Source organism: Elgaria multicarinata, chromosome 4 (genome assembly GCF_023053635.1).
Source record: "Elgaria multicarinata webbii isolate HBS135686 ecotype San Diego chromosome 4, rElgMul1.1.pri, whole genome shotgun sequence".
Classification (NCBI taxonomy): Eukaryota; Metazoa; Chordata; class Lepidosauria; order Squamata; family Anguidae; genus Elgaria; species Elgaria multicarinata.
The window spans coordinates 128,246,420-128,266,331 of NC_086174.1; the positions used below are offsets into that span (position 1 = coordinate 128,246,420).

The window sequence follows — 19,912 nt, forward strand, 5'->3', positions numbered from 1 at the left end:
TGGGAATGCTTCCTCAGGACACGCTTTTTTTTTTTTTTAGGACAAATAGCCAAGGCCATTCACAAAGTCTATCAGTATATACAATCTGATCTATTTCTGGCCAGAGTCTCAAGGCTGCTGAATACATTATTCCCAACCACTGCCTCCCTTCATTTAGGTACCTTTTTTCTTGTGTGTCATAACTTTTTAGACTGTAATGTAAGAAATTTAAAATGCAACAGTGAAAAGGCATATTTCAGGAAACCATCATTTCAGGCATACCAGAGGCCTAGCTAAAAAAAGCTCCTTTCTGAACCAAAGTTTGTTCTTGGCCTATTAATGGCATGCAGCATATCAGGCTGTGGTGAGCATAAGTCTTAAGACACTAAGATTCGTCCCCCAGACAGGTCTAAACCACAGGGAAACCACAGAGGATAAGTTGAGAAATTTCTATAGAACTGAAGAGTAAACAAGATAGCAGCGAAGATTTACTTACAAGGGTGTTACCCTAAGCTGAGGAGGGTAAACCATCCTATTGTAACCAATCAGTAAGGAGCTAGCTAAATGCAAGAGTATAAAACAAAAACCCCACCCCAGATGCCACCTTCTGCCTTCATTCAAGATTTCCAGAACCCCTTTCAACTCCATTCAGAAGATCTTTGAAGAAAGCCAGATCCTTCATCGGTGAATAGGGTAAGTTAATTCTATTTCTCTATAAAGGCTGAATGAAAGGTGTGTATGTTATTTTCTTTAACAAAATAATTATTTCCTATTTTAAATAATTGCCTGAACGATTCAGTGATTCCTTGCACCATAAGCCAAACCACAACTCTCTGAAAGCAAGCCAGGAGGAAGTAAGGGCCTGTTACTAGTAAGCAGGGGGTTTGGTTAATTAGATATAGGACACATTCCTATGCACGTCGGGACATGGGGGGGGGGGGAGTCCTATAACTCCCATCATGCCGCAGCCAGCATGCCTGGCTGGAGAATGCTGGGAATTGTAGGACCGTTTTTCTGTTTAAACTTGTCCAGAATTGCGCCCTAAAAGAATTTCCTGCTGTTAATGTAGGCTCCACGAGTTCCTAGTGCGTGCACTTCATGCTGCCAAGGGCACAGGAGTGGCGCTTAAGCCAAGAAGTTGGCAGCCCCAATATTACGCCCTTCGCGTTTCCGAACATTTTCGGTTTTCTTTGCGAGAAAAGAACGCCAGGAAAAGCCATAGCCGGGGAGAACGGATTTTCTTTTTGAAAGAAGGGTACAAAAAGGTAGAGTAAGCAAAATTAGGTTTAAAAATGGCCCCGTTCAGGCATGCTGCTTCACCACAAAATGGTTAAGGGGATGCATTCCATTAATGCATTAAGGTGCGTTAATGGAATGCACCTTAATGCATTCCATTAACCTTTTTGTGGTTATGCAGCATGGTTTAGCGTGTTGCCTGAACCGGGCCAAAAAAGAAATCAAAACAAGGGGAAAGGAGGAAGACGGGGGCAAAGCGGTGCCAGGCGAGCCCTCAGCGGGGGAACAGCCCGCCTCCTCTGTGTGGGGAAAGCCATCTCCGCCAGCGTGCACCACGTCGTCATATTTATTTTCGTTGTTCTCCTCCCACAGGGCGTTTTCCCCCGACCAGCTCGCCCGAGCAGGAGGTGGCGGCTGGGCTCCTTTCCTCGGTCGGAGTCACGGTCGTCGCCTCGCAGGCAGCGGAGCGTCGCGATGGCGCCGGCCTCGCTGCTGCTGGACGTGGCCAACTGGAGCACGATCTTGGTGTGCCTGGTGCTCAAGCTGCCCCAGGGAGCCGCCCTGATCGCCGCCAAATCCGCCCGGGGAGTCAGCCTGGAGAGTTTGGTGCTGGAACTGAGCGGGTAAGGGGACCCTCCTCCTCCTCCTCCTCCCCGCAGCAGCAGAAAGATCTCCGGCAACCAGTTCCGCGGGCTCTTTTTTTCTCTTGTTTTTGGGGAGACATGGAAGAACTTTCCCCGAATGGATCACCTCTATAGAGAGAGAGTGGGGGAAGGGGGCTCAGGCATGAGTGTGAACTCTTCGCCCCCCCTTCCATTCCATCCGTGTTTGTATTTCCGCTGTGATGAAGAAAAGGCACTCTGAACATGCCCAGAAGTACTCCCCACTTATGCGTTATTACACTTGATTTCCCGCCTTTCCTCCACGATAGAACTTAAGTCGGTGTGCATCATCGGGTGTGCATCATCCCAGGCGTCTTCAATTCAGCCTTTCTCTAGCCGTGTGCCCTCCAGGTGTTTTAGACTAAAACTCGCATCTGCCATGCTGGCTTGTGCTGATGGGAGTTGTAGTCCAGAACATCTGGAGGGCATTGCTTTGGGAAGTCTGGAGTGTGCCCAGACACACTCAGCTTCAGCAAGATTGTGGCATGGTATAAGCCTCCAGACCAGATGCTTCATATTTTCCAGGGCTGAGCTCTGGCGTTCTGAATGGAAGAGGAATGTGAGCCATGGTTGTTTGCTATATAACTTATATTTTCATACTTTCATTAGATAGTGATGTTTTACTTAGGCCGTTTTCTCTAGTTGTTCCACAAGCATATCTCTGAGAGACTCAGAATTAAAATTATTGAATTTGTTTATTTCTTTAGTGATCTTGTTATGTTACATGTGTTCTTTTTTTAGGTTGGCTTTTTCAAAATAAAAATTTATGGGAAAAAGGGAAGCACATAGAAGGCTTAGTTTGAACCAGAGCTCAATCCCAGTCCTGTTTCCAGTTCTGGGGATTTTTTAAATGTTAAAATACAAACATTGCCGTTGAGCATGTGCAGATTACATTTCCTTATTATCCACTGAGTCCAGATAGCCTTTTCCTATCTAAGCTCATCCAGGGGATGTCTTGCTGAGGGGAAAGCCCCGGGGTGGTTCTGCGGTGGCGCTGAGTTGGTTATATGACGCAGCGGCCATTGCGGAGCCATTCCAGAGCTTTCCCCTGATGCTCCAAATGTAAAAAGTCAGGGACTTACCCCGGCTTTTTCCTCTTGCAATGAGCATCTGCCGTCTGTTGCCTTGCTCTGGTGTTGTTGCGTCCCAACTCGGATTGGTCTCCATCACCGGACGGGGAGGAGGGGGCAGGCCAGCCAGCCGAATGGCTGCTGGAACGTCTCCACACTTCTCCAGGATGGGCAGAAGGAAGCCAATGCTGGAGAAATGCTTAAAGGTTTTTTTTTTTAAGGTAAAATGTTTTTTTTAAAAAAAAAAAAGTGGGGGATGCCCAGCGGTGCTCGTGCAGTGATGCGCAAGTGCAGCATCATGGGGCGGCTTCTTCAGAGGTAAACCCAATGCTCGCTCCTTGCTGTGGAGAAAACCAGCAGGAGCGCAAGTGCGGGATAAGGGATGCGTGAGGTGCCAACGCAACCTCATGAGCCAGTGTGGTGAAGTGGCTAAAGTGTTGGACTGGGAGTTGAGAGATCCGGGTTCTAGTCCCCACTCGGCCATGGAAGCTCATTGGGTGACTTTGGGCCAGTTACACACTCTCAGCCCAGCCCACCTCACAGGGTTGTTGTTGTGAGGATAAAATGGAGAAGAGGAGGAGGATTATGTACACTGCCTTGGTCCCTTGGAGGAAATAAGGTGGGATATAAATGCAATAATAAAATAAATAAATAAATAAGGACACCCCCAGGGTGAACTTCCAGCTTAAGTCCTTTTTAAAGAAAATGTTTCTCAAATCTCCAGGCTACTTGGCATAGAAAAGTTTCCTTACCCTTAGTGACTCATATTAGATCACAGCACCACGGCAAAAATAATACCTTCTTCCTGTGCTTCAGTGCAGTTGTGCTGAATGTACCAGTGTGCATTTGAAGACTCAACCAGTAGGCGTTCCAGGGCTTTTTCATGGTCTGTGTTAACTGAGAGCTAAGGCACACCTTACTCTGGGAAAGCTAGCTCCTTATACAAACACCTGTGACCGGAGAGCCTACATCTGTTAGTAACATTAGTAATGATTGGTTATCCTGCCTTTCTACAAAGTATTCTTTTGGGATTTGCCCTTCCTTCCTTGCAGACTTGCAAATAAGTCCTTGCCTGGTTACCTGCGGTGTCTGAGAACTGACTCTAGGTGGGGCTGCAGGCAATTTCCTCCCCAGGCTATTGCAATGCCACATGTGAATATAATGTAGACAGGGAAGCTAGTAACTTTACTAGATGTATTTGTAAGGCTGAATCCTTATTCTCTTATACCAGTAAGGAAAGACTTTTTGGATGTCAAGACACCCGCTGAGACGCTAGCTCGCCGCAATTAGCTCAGTGCTGAAGTTGTACCTCACATGTTTTGGCAATGCCCCTCTTTACCGTCCTGCAGATTATAGGCCAGAGGTGTTCAACCTCTATCAATTTAAGGGCCGAATTATATTTTGGAGAAACTCTCGTGTGCCATGTGTCAGTGGTGTGCAGAGCCTAAAGCAAAAGTGGCAGGGCCGAAAATGCCAACCTATTTTAGCACCCCTGTTGTAGGTAGAGTGTAGCCCTGCTTGCATGGTGTTTGAATTGTTGGCCCTGTCCTGAACAGTGTGCAACTTCGCGGCCCCTGACATCCATGCATTAAGTATGAGTGTCTACACTGGGACAGTGCAAGCTGGAACACAGTGTGATTGGATTTCCATCTCACATGGAAAGCCTATGTGTGGAAGCTGCCTCTCTGTGGACATTTACTCAACATGTGGACATCAGGGACGAGGACATTATGTGCCATTAGGGGCAGGGGCAGCCCTATTTCATTTTATTTGTCTAGAGCCTCCTTCTCACAATTAACATATAGATTATGTTCATGAAGTAGCAGCCCAATATTCACAAATGATTATTCTGGAAAGTTGAGCTTCCTCTTTTGCATGCTGGAGGAGATCAGACGTTTCCACTTTAAATTTTTAGCTAAACACAGTTGACTGTGATGTCCAAACTGGGGGAAACTGTGGTTTGTTTAAACTATGGCTAGTGAGAACAAACCAGGATCAAGCTGTGTTAGCCCAGGCTAATTGCAGCTTGTTCTCATAGCAGTAAACCTAAGTTTTCCCATTATTTGTGAATGGAGCACATGTGTGCATCAGAGTCCTCAAGAGCTTTGTATCGCTCAGCAAGTGTCTTTTTGTTCACCAGAAACTTGAAACTGTTGGCAAACATACACTGACTAAAAGCCAGAATTGAGTGGCTCATTCAAAAACATGTGAAATCCAACTTCTTCCCTGCTTCTTGGTCCTTGTTACTGCCTTAGTCTTAGCTGTGCGCAATGTAAGGGGGAAACATTTAAAGATAATAAATATAATTAACAGATCCCCTGCTTACTAGAGACAGGCCCATACTTCCTGTCTATTTGGCTTAGGTTCAGATATGTTGTCTGTCTTTGGTGCTTTAGAAGTACTGAGTCATACAGACAACAACTTGAAACAGGAAATAATTCTTTTATTAATAAAATACCATTCACACACATGCCAGCCTTAATATGGAAATAGTGAGAGAATAGAATTAGCTTACTGTATTTACTGGTGAAAGATCTGTCTTCATTCAAAGACCCTCCAAATGTTGCTGCAGGGGACCCCAGAAATCAGTAATGAAGGCAGAACATGGCATTTTGGGCAAGACTCTGTTTTATACTGTCATATTTTGCCAGCTCCTGTTGCTGTAAATGGAAACTATAACACTCTAAGCTCCCTGATTGGTTTAAATAAGGTGGTTTAGCCTCTTGAAAGACCCTTCTTTACAATCAAAGTAAAACCTTCTTGGTTTCAGAGTTGGTGAAATCTTGTTTACAGTTCTATATTTATTAGCAATAAATATAGCAATTCTATAGCAATCTCACAACTTGTTCTCTGCGATTTTTCCCCAGTAGTTTAGACCTGTCTGGGGCAGGTCTTGTACCTTACGGCGCCAGAATTATTTTCATCGTGACCTGATATAAGCTGTCTGACAGTAATAGGGCAAGAGCAAACTTTGGTTCAGAAAGCAGCCGTTTCTCTCTGGCATGCGTAATGCAATGGTTGCCTAAAATATGCCTTTTCACATTGCATTTATAATTTCTTACAACAATATTGCAGTAATAGTAAAAATCACCCCTGGCAGAATTTGCCTTCTACACAATACTTAAGGGTTCAGCAGCGTAGCAGGTGTAGATTCCAGGCCTAGTATCCCTGTGCCCACTTGACTTCCTGTTCCTCAGTCCTCCAACTCCCCTTCTCCCTCACTATAGTGCACTGTCCTTCTGACCCACCAGAGGAGGAGATCAGCTCCTAGTTTTATGTCCTGATTTCGAGGCAGCCTTTTACCTACAGTTTCCCAGTTTGGGTGTCATGGTAAACTGTAGTTAAAAAAATTAGGACATCTTCATTGAAATTGGGTGTGCATGGGAGGGGTGACGAGGAAGCAGGCAAGGACACAACCCATTTTCAGTCTGATAAACCAGGATTGCTATGTAAGAACTGGCTGTTTAATATAAAAAATGGAACTTGATATTCATTTAAGTGTGCTTAAGACAGTGATTGAAGTTATTCCTTTCCCTTTCAGCTTCCTTGTATGCCTGCGATACATGAGTTATTACAATTATCCTCTGCCAACATATGTAGAATATCCCATCATCATTGTGCAAGGTAGTACATGTCATTGTATCCCCTCTCCTTCCATTGTTGTATCATCCTTTGTTTTTCTCAATCATGCCATAATGATCCAATTTTTCATTTCAGATGTCATTCTTTTGCTGTTTGTTCTGCATTACAGTGGCAAAATGAAGCATGCTTTGCCTTACACAGTCATGTATCCTTTAATTATCTGTTTATTCATTTCTATTTTTACAGCATTTCTGGCAGTTCCATTGGCATTCTCTCTTCAGGAATGAAACCCCAACCCAAAGTGCACATTTCGGATTTGATGTGCATATTTTCCGGATCTCATCCCAAAGTTTTTCAGGGAATTAAGCTGTCGCATTTGCAAGTGCTTTCTCTGAGCTAGTGTTTAAGGACTTTAGAGGAGCCCAGACAGCCCACATCATGGCAGAAATAGTCCATAGCAAGACCCACCTGGGCTATTCCTGAACAACAACAACGATCAGTGGGGAAAACAACACACTATGGGTTGTTTCCACACACACACACACACATCGGCCAATTGCATAAAAAGCATTTCCCTAATAACTGTGCTGCATTGTCTGAAACCGGTGCATGGCAGGGGTGGCTTCTTGCACACCCTACAACCCATGGCTTGCAGTGTGGGTTGTGGGGTGGGTGAGAAGCATGGATAATTATGGAAATGCTGGTCAGATGTTCAGCATGCATGGAAAAAACAACCCATGCTTTGCTGTTTCCTCTGCTGATTGTCCGAATGAGGCCAATGAGGGATGTTGGTGCTGTTTTTTTTTTCTTCTGCAATGCATTGAAATTATTTGACTCAACAAATCAGAATCAGGAGAAAAAATGTACTGTTTTACTGGTAGAAGCAAATGTGTTGTTGTTAAATAATATTTCTAGGCCGCTTGTTGGTTTCAGGTTCTAAAGTCTTCTAGAGTCATCTTATTATTTTGAAAGAGGGGATATGGCTGAGTTGGTTAAGAGGGTGGCAAATGATTCTCTGGGAGAAGGTGAGAAGCTAGCCTGCTTGAAAGTGGGAATGGTAAGACTGATACTAAAGAAACCTGTCAATGATCCTACTGTGTTGGAGTGTCACTTGCTGGTCTCTAACATTCCATTCTTGGGCACCATATTTGAGCAAATGGTGGCCACCTAACTTGAGGCATTTCTAGATGATGCTGGTTATTTAGACCCATTTCAGTTTGGATCTTGAATGAGAGGGTCATCCTTATGCATGATCTGTACTGGGAACCGGATACAGGAAGCATCTCTGCTAATTTTGTTGGTCAGCGGTTTTGATACCATAAACCATACTATCTTTTGGGATTGTCTGGCTGGAATGAAACTTGTGGACACCATGTGGTTCTGGACTTTCCTGACAGGTAGATCCTAGTAAACTGGGGGTGGAATGTTTTTGCTTCACCCTATATTGCTGTGTGCAGAAGATGTTTGTATTTAGGTAGGTCTTTATCTGCAGATTGGATGATCTTTTAGTGATTTCTTACTGGTTTTTAATAGATTCCTTAATATATATATTTTCAAGTGGCCCGGTTTTAAAACTAGAAAACGAGATATAAATACATTTTAATAATTAAAAACCAGATTATACTATAAAAGGGGGAGTTGAACCTTTCAGCCTGAGGGTCAGATTCCATTTCAGAGACGTTCTCCAGTGGTGGGCGAAGCCAAAGGGGATAGGGCAAAGAATACCCCAAAATAGCAGCATATTTAAGCTTAGCGTTCTACTTATTGCTAATAAGCAAGGCTTAGGAGGGGCATTTCAGTCTTTCAGAATAGGGGTAAAAGTGCACAAAAGCAGGGTAACCACCAAACAATCGGTGGTTGGAAGAAAGGGGTGGGTCCTGAGGGCTGGATTATGATCCCAGGAGGGGTTGATTTGGTGCCTGAGCTTCTGCACCCCTGCTATAAAACCAGAATATATCACATGACCCTCTAATTGCCATCACCTGTATGTAACTTAACCTGCAAGTTTAGATTTGTGGCAGGATGGTACATGCTAACTCTGCAGAAATGGATAATTGACCTGAGTATGGTAAGTAGTTGAAGGAATGTGCCTATCTATCTATCTATCTATCTATTGTTCCTGGCAATCACACATTAGTTCTAGCTCTTAATGCTAATGAAAAAACACACACACACACACACGGGGGGAAATCCATCTGCCTGTGATCGGCAAACATTTGGTCAGCCAATCCATTTTAACAATTTCTTTATTCTGTACCTTGTATGTGAGCGTGGGTTGAAGGAGCTCTTCAGGTTCCATTTGACTTCCTTAGAGTGCAAGAGTGTTATTGTAAGTTACCGGTAGACTTCATTTGATCAGGGGTTGGGTAGGCTCTGTTTAACCATGTTAGCATTTGACATTCTATTTGTTTTTAAGTCTAAAAGCACCCTTACTGCCCAATCCTACATATGCATTCTTAGACGGCAAGCCCACTGAATTCAGTGGGATTTATTTGCAGATAAGTATGTGTAGTAAACTTCCCCAACCAGGCGCCCTCCAGGGCTGGCTGGAGGATACTGGGAGTTGTATCTAACACATCCAGAGGGCACTGGGTTGGGGGACGCTGGTGTATAGGATTGTTGCCCTAATCTCCAAAGGTTCAGAGTAGATCAACTCATCTAAGATAGGGTGACGATAGGAAAAGGTGGACAGGGCTCCTGTATCTTTAACAGTTGTATAGACTCTAGCTATACTAGAGTGACCAGATACACAAGAGGGCAGGGCTCCTGCAGCTTTCACCATTGTGATGAAGAGGGAATGTCACCAGGTGCTGCATGCATACAAATGACACCGGCTGACATTCCCTTTTCTATACAACTGTTAAAGGTAAGGAGCCCTGTCCTCCTTGCCATATGGTCAACCTACCTAAGAGTTACTTTCTCTTAAGGAGTTGCCTTAACTTGAGTCAGACCGGTTGTCCATTGCACCCAGTGCCACATATCCTGCCTGGCAGCAGCTCTCCAAAGTCACAAGTCGATGTTATTCTGAGTCCTGGTGTTTGAAATCTTTTTGAACTGGCGATGCCAGAGCTTCGACTTGGGACCTTCTACATGCAGAAGAACTGCTCTGTCACTGAGCCGTGGCACTTCCCCATGTACCAGTTCTGCTCTTTGTTATGACAGTTGTGCTTCACCTCTTGCTCCTCTGCAGAACATGAGCACTCTGGTCAGTGCAGCAAGTAAGCTGGCTCAGCTCCGTTGTCTTTGGCAGACGAAAGATTCCGGACAAGTGAGTGCTACCACTTGGGGCTTAGCTTCATTTACCTGTGCAAGTAAGTAGAATCTCGAGCTTCTTCTCTTCTCCACTCCTTCAGTTTAAAGAAAATGGTTAACTTGATTTCTGGTGTCTCCCAACCCGGGGTCATCCCATGAAGCTGGTTGGTGGGAGATCCAGGACAAATAAAAGGAAGTACTTCTTCACACACCACATAGTTAAATTAAGGAACTCACTACCATAAGATGTAGTGATGGCCAACAATTTGGATGGCTTTAAAAGGGGTTGGATAAATTCCTAGAGGCAAAGGCTATCAATGGCTACTAGCCCTGATGGTTGTGTCCTATCTCCAGTATTCGAAGCAAATAAGCCTGTGTGCACCAGTTGCTGGGGAACATGGGAGGGAGGGTGCTGTTGCACCATGTCCTGCTCGTTCATCCCTGGCCAATGGCTGGTTGGCCACTGTGTGAACAGAGTGCTGGACTAGATGGACCCTTGGTCTGATCCAGCATCAGGGCACTTCTTATGTTCTTATATGTGAGAACAAAATAAGAATGTGACATAAGAGGAAGGAAATCCTCTTTGGCTTTGTAGAATGAGAATGGGAGAATGAAATTCCAAAAGCATTTAAATCTGTTTGGTTGTCATAATGAAAGGTACCTCTCTTGGGGTTGATTAATTTAATTTTTCTGACCTATAAAGAAAGGAAAGAAATGCTCAAGATCTGAAGAATGATATATTTTGTAATAGATATAATATGATCATTGATTTCCTATGAGGCAGAGGGAGGGAAAGGGAAGGATACTATGTTTAAGTTTATTTCATTTTCTTTTCTGTATGAAATCTAAAGGGGAAAAAATAAATGAAAACTTTGCGTTTATGTAATAGTTGCTTTTAAATGTTGCTTTTTGCATAGTCTGCAGGACCGTGTTTAATAAGGGAAGCATCTTCCCCCTCCAGAATTCAAGGAATCTGGGAATATTTTGCTGTACAGGCTGCCTATCCTGAAGGGGCAGTTCAGCTAACCATCCCAAGCCAGAAGCTATCTCACCATCTACGTACAGTATATGGCTGTTTCACAAAGAACTGGTAGGACAGAAGGGCTTATAGTCTAAAATAGACAGAGGCTATTTTCGGTTCCAGGCATAAGGGGGAAGCAAGGGAAAAGCAGTTAAAATTTACTAAGCATGGTTCAGAAATTAAAAGAGAAAAAAACAGTCTCTGCCTACAGGCTCACAATCTAAGAGACATGATAGGAGAAGGAATGGAGAGGAAAGTGGAAAGCAAGCAACCATTGATACCAGTTGTTGAAGATAACAAGTATATATGCAGGGCATGCTCAACTTGGTTCAGCACGTACCAGAGACATGAATTTCCAAAAGGCCTCAAAAACTTAGAAAGTCTCTTGAGCGTGTGAAGATAAGAATTAAAGGATGAAGAATTTGCTGATATTTTTTTCCGGCCCTCTCTTTTCCTTTTCTCTGTGTTGCTCTGCAGGAACTATACTAGACTGACCAGATACAAAAGAGGGCAGGGCTCCTGCAGCTTTAACTCTTATGATAAAGAAGGAAATTCACCAGGTGCTGCATGCATACAAATGACACCTGCTGAAATTCCCTTTTCTGTGCAACTGTTAAAGATACAGGAGCCCTGTTCTCCTTTCCGTATGGTCACCCTAGTTTATGGTTTTAGGGTAGGGCAGGGGGATAACAGGAAGTGCAGGTTGGGTGTTGGAGGAAAGTTGCTGAAGAGATTGGTGGGGTGGTGGTAATGCTTTTCGGAAAATAAGGAAAAGTATGCCTGATTTGACAATTATTTGTCTTCACCTTTTTATAACCCTACTGAAGGGAAGAGAGACCATATAATTTAAGCTGGGGTGACCATATGAAAAGGAGGACAGAGCTCCTGTATCTTTAACAGTTGTATTGGAAAGGGAATTTCAGCAGGTGTCATTTTTATATATGGAGAACCTGGTGAAATTCCCTCTTCATCACCACAGTTAAAGCTGCAGGTGCCCCACCCTCTTTTAAATCTGGTCACTCTAGTATAGCTCCTGCAGCTTTAACTGTGGTGTTGAAGAGGGAAATTTCACCAGGTTCTCCATATATATACAAATGATACCTGCTGAAATTCCCTTTTCTATGCAACTGTTAAAGATACAGGAGCCATGTCCTTCTTTTCATATGGTCACCCTATTTAAGCAAGCCAACCACTACCTTTTCTACCATGCTAATTAGCATACAAAGGGTCAGTAGTTATTTATGGGTTATTGGTGAGTGCGCAGAAAGGTTTATGGGCAGAACTATGTAGTCCTGGAGAATGATGTGAGGGCAGGATGTGTTGACTTCGTTAAGCTGAACAGGCCCTTGGCCTGATCAGCATCTGGATGGGAGATTGCCTAGGGGCCTTGTGTAAGCTACATTGAACTGGATATGCAAAATAAGTTTGGTATTTCCCCCCAGTGACTAGTGAGAGTATTGATATCAGACTTTAAGAAGCATAGATATGCTATGAAATATCTCATCTCTCAACCAGTGTCTTTGAAATGCTGCTGATTAAGGCTGTTAGGAAATTAAATTTAGTTGATCAATGAGTTAAAGGCAGATGTTAAAACTTTAAATATATTTGCATATTACCAAAACCTCAGCCTTGGCCTTCTGAGGATTTGAAGCTACAATCCTATACACACTTACCTGTGAGTAAGTCCCATTGAAGTCAGTGTGACTTATGCCTGTGTAGAAACATGTAGGATTACACTGTGAAGAATGTATAAAGTAACATAATAAAACACAAGCTACCACTCATTGTGAGCAGTAAAGACCATTTTTAGTATTTTCAGTTACTACTGCAGTATCATATCAAAGACAAAATTGCCTTTAAAACACCCAGTATGTGCTTAACTTGCAGCCTTGCCAATGACTGGTGAAAATTGACCCTCCTCCCTTAATCAGCAAATGCTTAATTGATTGTTTCATCTACTAATGAAAGCTAGCTTTAGAGTGTGGCCAATTCTTTAAGTTAGTAGTTGGGAAATAGTAGCATTAGTAGCTTAAAGCAGCAATCTTCTACTTCAGTCCTTACAAACAGAGAATCTTCAAAGAACTGCCCCAAAAGCAAAAAAAAAAAAAAAAAACCTGAGTCAAATTTGGAAGTTTCTGTTCAGAATAGACCTCTGAGGAATGTTAAGGGAAGCTAAAAGAGTTTGTCAGCCTAATGGCATTCTCAGAGGGCTACTCACATTCCTACCTAGACAAAACATGGATGGTGATTTCTCAGCTGTGCTGTGGGCACCATTTGCCTTTCACTAACACCGGATATTTTGTTGGGAGTGGTTTCAGATGACATGTTAACTCAAGATGGGTTAAATAAATGGCAATGGTTTATTTAACCTATTGTGGGTTATCGTGTCGTCTGTTGGGTTTTTTTTTAATCCACAATGGCTTATTTCCCCTAAATAACCCACACAGAAAACCCACAGTCTATAATAAGGGTTATTTAACCTATTGTGGGTTATTGTGCCATTTGCTGGGTGCTGTAGGTTAATTTGCTTGTCTATAGTCACACGGCAAGAGCGGTTCAGATTGTGCCACTATTTTGTTTTTCATGGGTGTTCTGTTTGTAGGGGAATAGTGCTACTGCAATTTTGGGAACAGCTGAAGCTGGCTACTGTGGTAGGAACTGTAGGTTACATGCGCAACTATGCTTTAGCAAATGAGCGAAAGAGCACTACTGCGGCATTTTGAACAGCTTAAATGGGCTACTATGCACTTGCGTATGAGGCTTAAACACCAGAAGGGAAGGTGGGGTACTAGTTTGCTCGGGTGGGAAGACCACTGCAGGACATGGGGCGGGGGGATAATGCAAATTACACACAATAGCGTAATAAACTATGAACAGTGGTTTATTGATGTATTCATTTATGGGGGCATCGTGGACTATTTAGAAAACAAGCTGCTGTGCGTAGCTTATTAAGCCAAGTGACATCTGAACACACCCATTATAGGCAAAGTAGATTCAAGCTGGGGCTGGAGTCTTTGGCAAACATTACCCAGAGCAGGGTTTTGAATCTAATACAGAAGAAGAAACATCTGAAAAACTGAAAGAGAAAACTTGGATAAGATTAGCAAAATATCTTGTGTCTGGGGTTGGGTCTGCCTGTCCCTAGATTAAACCATGTCACTTGAAGTAAAGCAGGCATACAAATAATCAACCGCTTGACTATCTTGGGGGATCCATGAATTAATTTCAAAGGGTCAACCAGAGTATTTGCTTGACAACTTTCAGCTTTTAGATATTTAAAGTATGCTAACATGTTCTGTCTCAATTACAGCAAGAATATTTACAACTTTAATGACGACAAAGGATGTTACAGGTAATATTGTGATATTTTGTGCATACATGCGTGTCTGTCAATTGCAGTTTGTTCTGCAGACAGGAGATTCTTGCCTGGTGGGTAAAGAGGCGCTTTTTGGGCCCAGGTTTTGATGGGGTGAGAGAGGCAGGCTTTTCTGTTAACAGAGCTCTACATCATTCAGAACAGAAAGGAAGCAAAATGCTTAAAAGCATTAGCCCTTTTTCAGGAGTTTTAGCCCAGGCGCAATGAGGGGAAAGCGGAGACATGCTCGTTGGTCTTGCCCCATGCCTCACAGCCCCATCACACACACACACACACACACACACACACACACACACACACACACACACACCATTTCATTTCTATACCGCCCAATAGCCAAAGCTGTCTGGGCAGTTCACGAAAAATACAGCTGAAAAATACAATGTAACAAAAATATAATCAAATCTTTAGCACACAAAATTTAAGAACAGAAAAACAGCCCCCACCCCACCCCAGTTACAGTAAGTTACCAAGTCCTGATAAAACAGCTGACATTAAAACCCCTTCAAATGCCTGGGAATAGAGGAACATCTTAACCTGACACCGGAAATATGGCTGGGTTGGCATCAGGCAGATTCTTCACGCATTGGAGGATGAAAGTCTCTAGTGGGGAGCCTTACTGGACTTGTGCAGGGCTTTCAACCATGTGAGGTCTGAGGAGCCACCATGCATGTAGCAGGCACCTCACTGCGAACCTTTGCTCTTCACCCTCCCAACACATGGAGGGTGGTAGGCCTGGGCACACATCTCCCTCACGTGATCTTCGTTGCATGAGGCTTGGAATGTTTGAATAAGGCTATTGATTCATTCCTAGCTGCCTCTGTAATCAGCCCCCAGGATCATAGGGAGCTGCCTTTTACTGACCCTGGTTCACTTGATTACTGCAGCCCACTGTGGCTTATTAGCAATGGTAGGTTGCCAACCTAAACCCCTCCCACCGCTGAAGTTTCTTGTTACTTATGAACCCAGCGACTGTGGGTTGTTGGGTGGTTGGCAAGCCGCCAAGAACCCATGGGCTGTTTTAGGGTTGTGGGTAGCTTGTCAACTCCCCCAACAACCCACCCTTGCTGGGCTGGAATATAACAAGAAGATATGGTTCACCCTGAGTATTCAAAATGGCAGCCATCACCATGATGAAAAACCCATGGGGAAATTCACTCGCAGTGGGTTCTCACCACGTGCAAACTGGACCACCAAGTCAGACCCTTGGTCCATCTAGCAAGTATCGTCAATACTTCTCCAGGGTTTCAGGCAGGGATTTTTCCAGCCCTGCCTAGAAATGCTTGGAACTTGGGATCTTCAACATGCAAAACATGTGCACTACCACTGAGCTATATAGCCCCTCTCTAATCCATCTTGCCTATTGAGACTAATGAATTTGCACATTTTTGTATCAGTTACTCGCTAGGAATGACATGGCATTTAGTTCAGTACAGCCAACTACTTCTGTTTGGAAGGGAAAAAATGGGATTTTGCAAGTGTCTGTATTTCTTTAAGACTGTATCACCGAGAGAAAAAAATCTTGAATTGTTTTGGACGCATCTGCCTTTTGAACTTGTTTTAAAATGAGGGATTAGTATAGCTGTTGTGGGAATCTGACTTTACTCTGAATACAAATAGAGCTATAAAAGTGATTTAGGATGCAAACCTATGCATGTTTAGACAAAAAAGCGTCCTACAGTCCCCAGCAAGACTGGGTGGAGAATGTTTGGAGCTGTAAGACTTTTTTCTGTCTAAACATACATGGAATTACTCCTTAAGCAGTCACTTTATTATTATTAATGAATAGTGGCAAAATGGATAGGGATGCACATCCCAATCAATACACTGCCATCCCACTCCCACAGGGGATTGTACTAGATGTTCAGTATCCAGCATCAAATTGTGCATCAAAACACCTATCTGAACCTATTTGCATAATAAGGTGGACATCATGTGGTTCCCAGTCCGGGAAGGGGGGTTGTGCGCAAAAATATGCCTGTTAGTGTGGACTTCACCTTGCTGGACAAAGTCAAAAGAAAATAGGACATTTGAGTTGTCATGGTCTTGAGTAGGAATTGTGTTGTTAGGTTGACATAAACTCTTAGCTTAACTATGGGCCTGTTCAGACAACACGCTAAGCTATGTTTAAATCATGGAAGCCATCACGATGAGGAATGGTTCACACGACACGCTAAGCCATGTTTATCTCAAAATGCTCAACGTGTCATCTGAACAGATTGTAGAGTAAAATGGAAAAATAAGTATTTAACTATACGCTTTTTGTCCCCCCCCCAGTTCTGGTTCGTTTCATCGTCATGTTGGCCCTTAATGTATGGGTCATAGCAACTATACTGCACTACAGGAAGCCAGCCAAGAAGCATGACTAAGATGGGAGCTCTTCTGCCTGTTTTAAATAGCCAGGACCTAAAGGAAGAATGGAAGCAATCTAAGACCAAAGTATCATCAAGTTTCAGTAGAAGAACACTCCATTTAATGGGGAAGCTGCTGGCGTTTATACACTGAAGATAGATGGGTCAATATGAATTCAGTAGCAAAGCTCCAAAGTCCGTTGTGCTGCTCACACCTGGTGGGCATGTTGTTTTGTAAGAAATGCTAATGGATGGGCAGTATTTTAGGACTGTTCTGCTTAGTGTGTATATATGTGTATGCTTTTACCTCTGAAATGTTTTATCAACTTTTCAGAACTCCATTTCTGAACGTTCCTGTGAAATAACTGTTCTTCCTTTAGTTGTCAGCACATCTGTAAAATTCCAGTTTGTCTTATTCCTAACTCTATCCCTCTACCATGTATGACTATTGTAGAGGCTGCAGCATTCTTAGTAAGCATTTTAGATGCGTTTGCACACACACACATACACAACAACCACTCTTACTAAAGACTGGCATCGGCTTGATAAACCTATTTTCCCTGCCCCAGAGAAAGTTAGTTGTGCTCTAGTCCCATTGACTGCAATACGTGTAAGTGGGGCTAACGTCCTTTGGATTTCAGCCTTACTTTGTTGAATATCCAATGTTAGCTGGCTCTCTCCATCTCTTCTGTTGGCATCTGTCAAAGAGAGGGAGCCTGTATACACGCTTTAGTTAAGACTCTTTCAAAACAACTTACAATAGTATTTAATGGGATAGTCCTTGAAACCTTAAAGAATAGTAGGCTTTGTTCTCAATTTAGACTTCTGTATCTGCATATACTCTTATGAACAATTGCCCTATTGTAAGCTTTGGTCAAACTGGGTGTGCTGGAAACCCACCTAAGCCGGATTCATAGGGTTTGCATCTCCACCTAAAATTTGTGTAGCTGTTAAAGGCTGTGAATGGAAAGCCGGGGGTTTGAAAAAGATGACCAATGTTTCCTCATAATTTGATGCAGACAAGCAAGAGGCCCAGCCTTTGGAAAGCAGAAATGTATAGTCAGAACTTTATTTTGTAAGGTATTTCAGAAATGAGGAATGATGGTGTTTCCAAATAAACCAGCAGCTATTTCTTGCTTCCAGTGGAGCAAGAATGTTCCCTTGAACTGTTATTACAATGCATATACCTTTTGGAGCAAGCCATGAAACTTTGTATATTTAGAACTCTATTGGGCAAGTAAAAGGATTACTTTATATTAAACAATGTGTCAGGCATTGTGTTTAACTCTTATTTGTGCAAATATTCTGTGACTTCTTTTGGTATAGCAGTTGTGCATCATTCATTCCAAATACAGAGGTGGACTTTTCTAGCGTCCTATTATTGTCATCTAGAACTACAGCATAGACCTACCTTTGGCAAGAATGCAGATGCTTTGCAATCTTGCTCTTCATAGTTGCTGAGAGCCAGAGTGCTGTAGGAGCTAAAATATTGATACTCGGAGAGAACCAAGTTCAGATTTTCAATCAGACATAACATTTACTCCAATTGAAGCTGGTGTTGAGTGTCTTGGTTAATCGGTCTAGATTCCAATTAACCAAGGGCTATAACCCTAAACATACTTGCAGAGTTGTAGGCCCTGTTGAATTCAGGTACTTTTAAGAAAACATGCTTGTGATTAGGATGAACAACTACCACCAATTAGTCTACCATAGGGGCCCTAGCAGGCAACTACCACATACAGTCGTGTGAAAAAGAAAGTACACCCTCTTGGAATTGTATGATTTTACATATCAGGACATAATAACAATCATCTGTTCCTTAGCAGGTCTAAAAATTAGGTAAATGCAACCTCAGATGAACAACACATGACATACTACACCGTGTCATGATTTATTTAACAGAAATAAAGCCAAAATGGAGAAGCCATGTGTGAAAAACTACACCTTATGATTAAGTACCTTATGATTAAGTACACCTTACAAGCTTTTTTTGATAAGGTAACCTCCGTTGCGGACCATGGGAACGCCGTGGACGTCATATATCTTGACTTCAGCAAAGCTTTTGACAAAGTACCACATGACATTCTGATTAACAAACTAGCAAAAAGTGGGCTAGATGGAACAACTATTAGGTGGATTCACAGTTGGCTACAGAATTGGACTCAAAGAGTACTTATCAATGGAACCGTCTCAAACTGGGGAGAGGCAATGAGTGGGGTACCGCAGGGCTCAGTCCTGGGCCCAGTGCTCTTCAACACTTTTATTAATGATTTAGACGAGGAGGTGCAGGGAACGCTGATCAAATTTGCAGATGACACAAAATTGGGTGGGATAGCTAATACTCTGGAAGACAGAAACAAACTTCAAAGTGATCTTGATAGGCTGGAGTGCTGGGCTGAAAACAACAGGATGAAATTTAATAGGGATAAATGCCAAGTTCTACATTTAGGAAATAGAAACCAAAGGCACAGTTACAAGATGGGGGATACTTGGCTCAGCAGTACTACAAACGAGAAGGATCTTGGAATTGTAGATTGCAAGCTGAATATGAGCCAACAGTGCGATATGGCTGCAAGAAAGGCAAATGCTATTTTGGGCTGCATTAATAGAAGTATAGCTTCCAAATCACGTGAGGTACTGGTTCCTCTCTATTTGGCCCTGGTTAGGCCTCATCTAGAGTATTGTGTCCAGTTCTGGGCTCCACAATTCAAGAAGGACGCAGATAAGCTGGAGTGTGTTCAGAGGAGGGCAACCTGGATGACCAGGGGTCTGGAAACAAAGCCCTATGAAGAGAGACTGAAAGAACTGGGCATGTTTAGCCTGGAGAAGAGGAGATTGAGGGGAGACATGATAGCAGTCTTCAAATACTTAAAAGGTTGTCACACAGAGGAGGGCCAGGATCTCTTCTCGATCCTCCCAGAGTGCAGGACACGGAATAACGGACTCAAGTTAAAGGAAGCCAGATTCCAGCTGGACATCAGGAAAAGCTTCCTGACTGTTAGAGCAGTGCAACAATGGAATACGTTACCTAGGGAGGTTGTGGGCTCTCCCACACTAGAGGCCTTCAAGAGGCAGCTGGACAAGCATCTGTTGGGGATGCTTTAGGGTGGATTCCTGCATTGAGCACGGGGTTGGACTCGATGGCCTTGTAGGCCCCTTCCAACTCTGCTATTCTATGATTCAATAGCTTGTAGAACCACCTTTAGCAGCAATACGTTGAAGTAATCGTTTTCTGTATGACTTAATCAGTCTTTCACATCATCGTGGAGGAATTTTGGCCCGCTCTTTTCTACAACGTTGCTTCAGTTCATTGAGGTTTGAGGGCATTTGTTTATGCACAGCTCTCTTAAGGTCCCGCCACAGCATTTCTATTGGGTTGAGGT

At 43.2% G+C, this 19,912-nt stretch overlaps 1 protein-coding gene across 1 annotated transcript; it reads left to right on the forward strand.

Annotated features, from left to right (window-relative positions):
* The first annotated feature begins 1,664 nt into the window (after window positions 1-1,664).
* On the forward strand, window positions 1,665-17,770 carry SLC66A3 (solute carrier family 66 member 3). Its single transcript, XM_063125836.1, has 7 exons — window positions 1,665-1,838; window positions 6,489-6,571; window positions 6,665-6,734; window positions 8,540-8,597; window positions 9,720-9,840; window positions 14,113-14,154; window positions 16,456-17,770. Exons 1-7 carry the CDS (start codon window positions 1,690-1,692, stop codon window positions 16,545-16,547), a joined length of 615 nt encoding a protein of 204 aa, XP_062981906.1. The 5' UTR covers window positions 1,665-1,689; the 3' UTR covers window positions 16,548-17,770.
* Window positions 17,771-19,912: the final 2,142 nt, after the last annotated feature.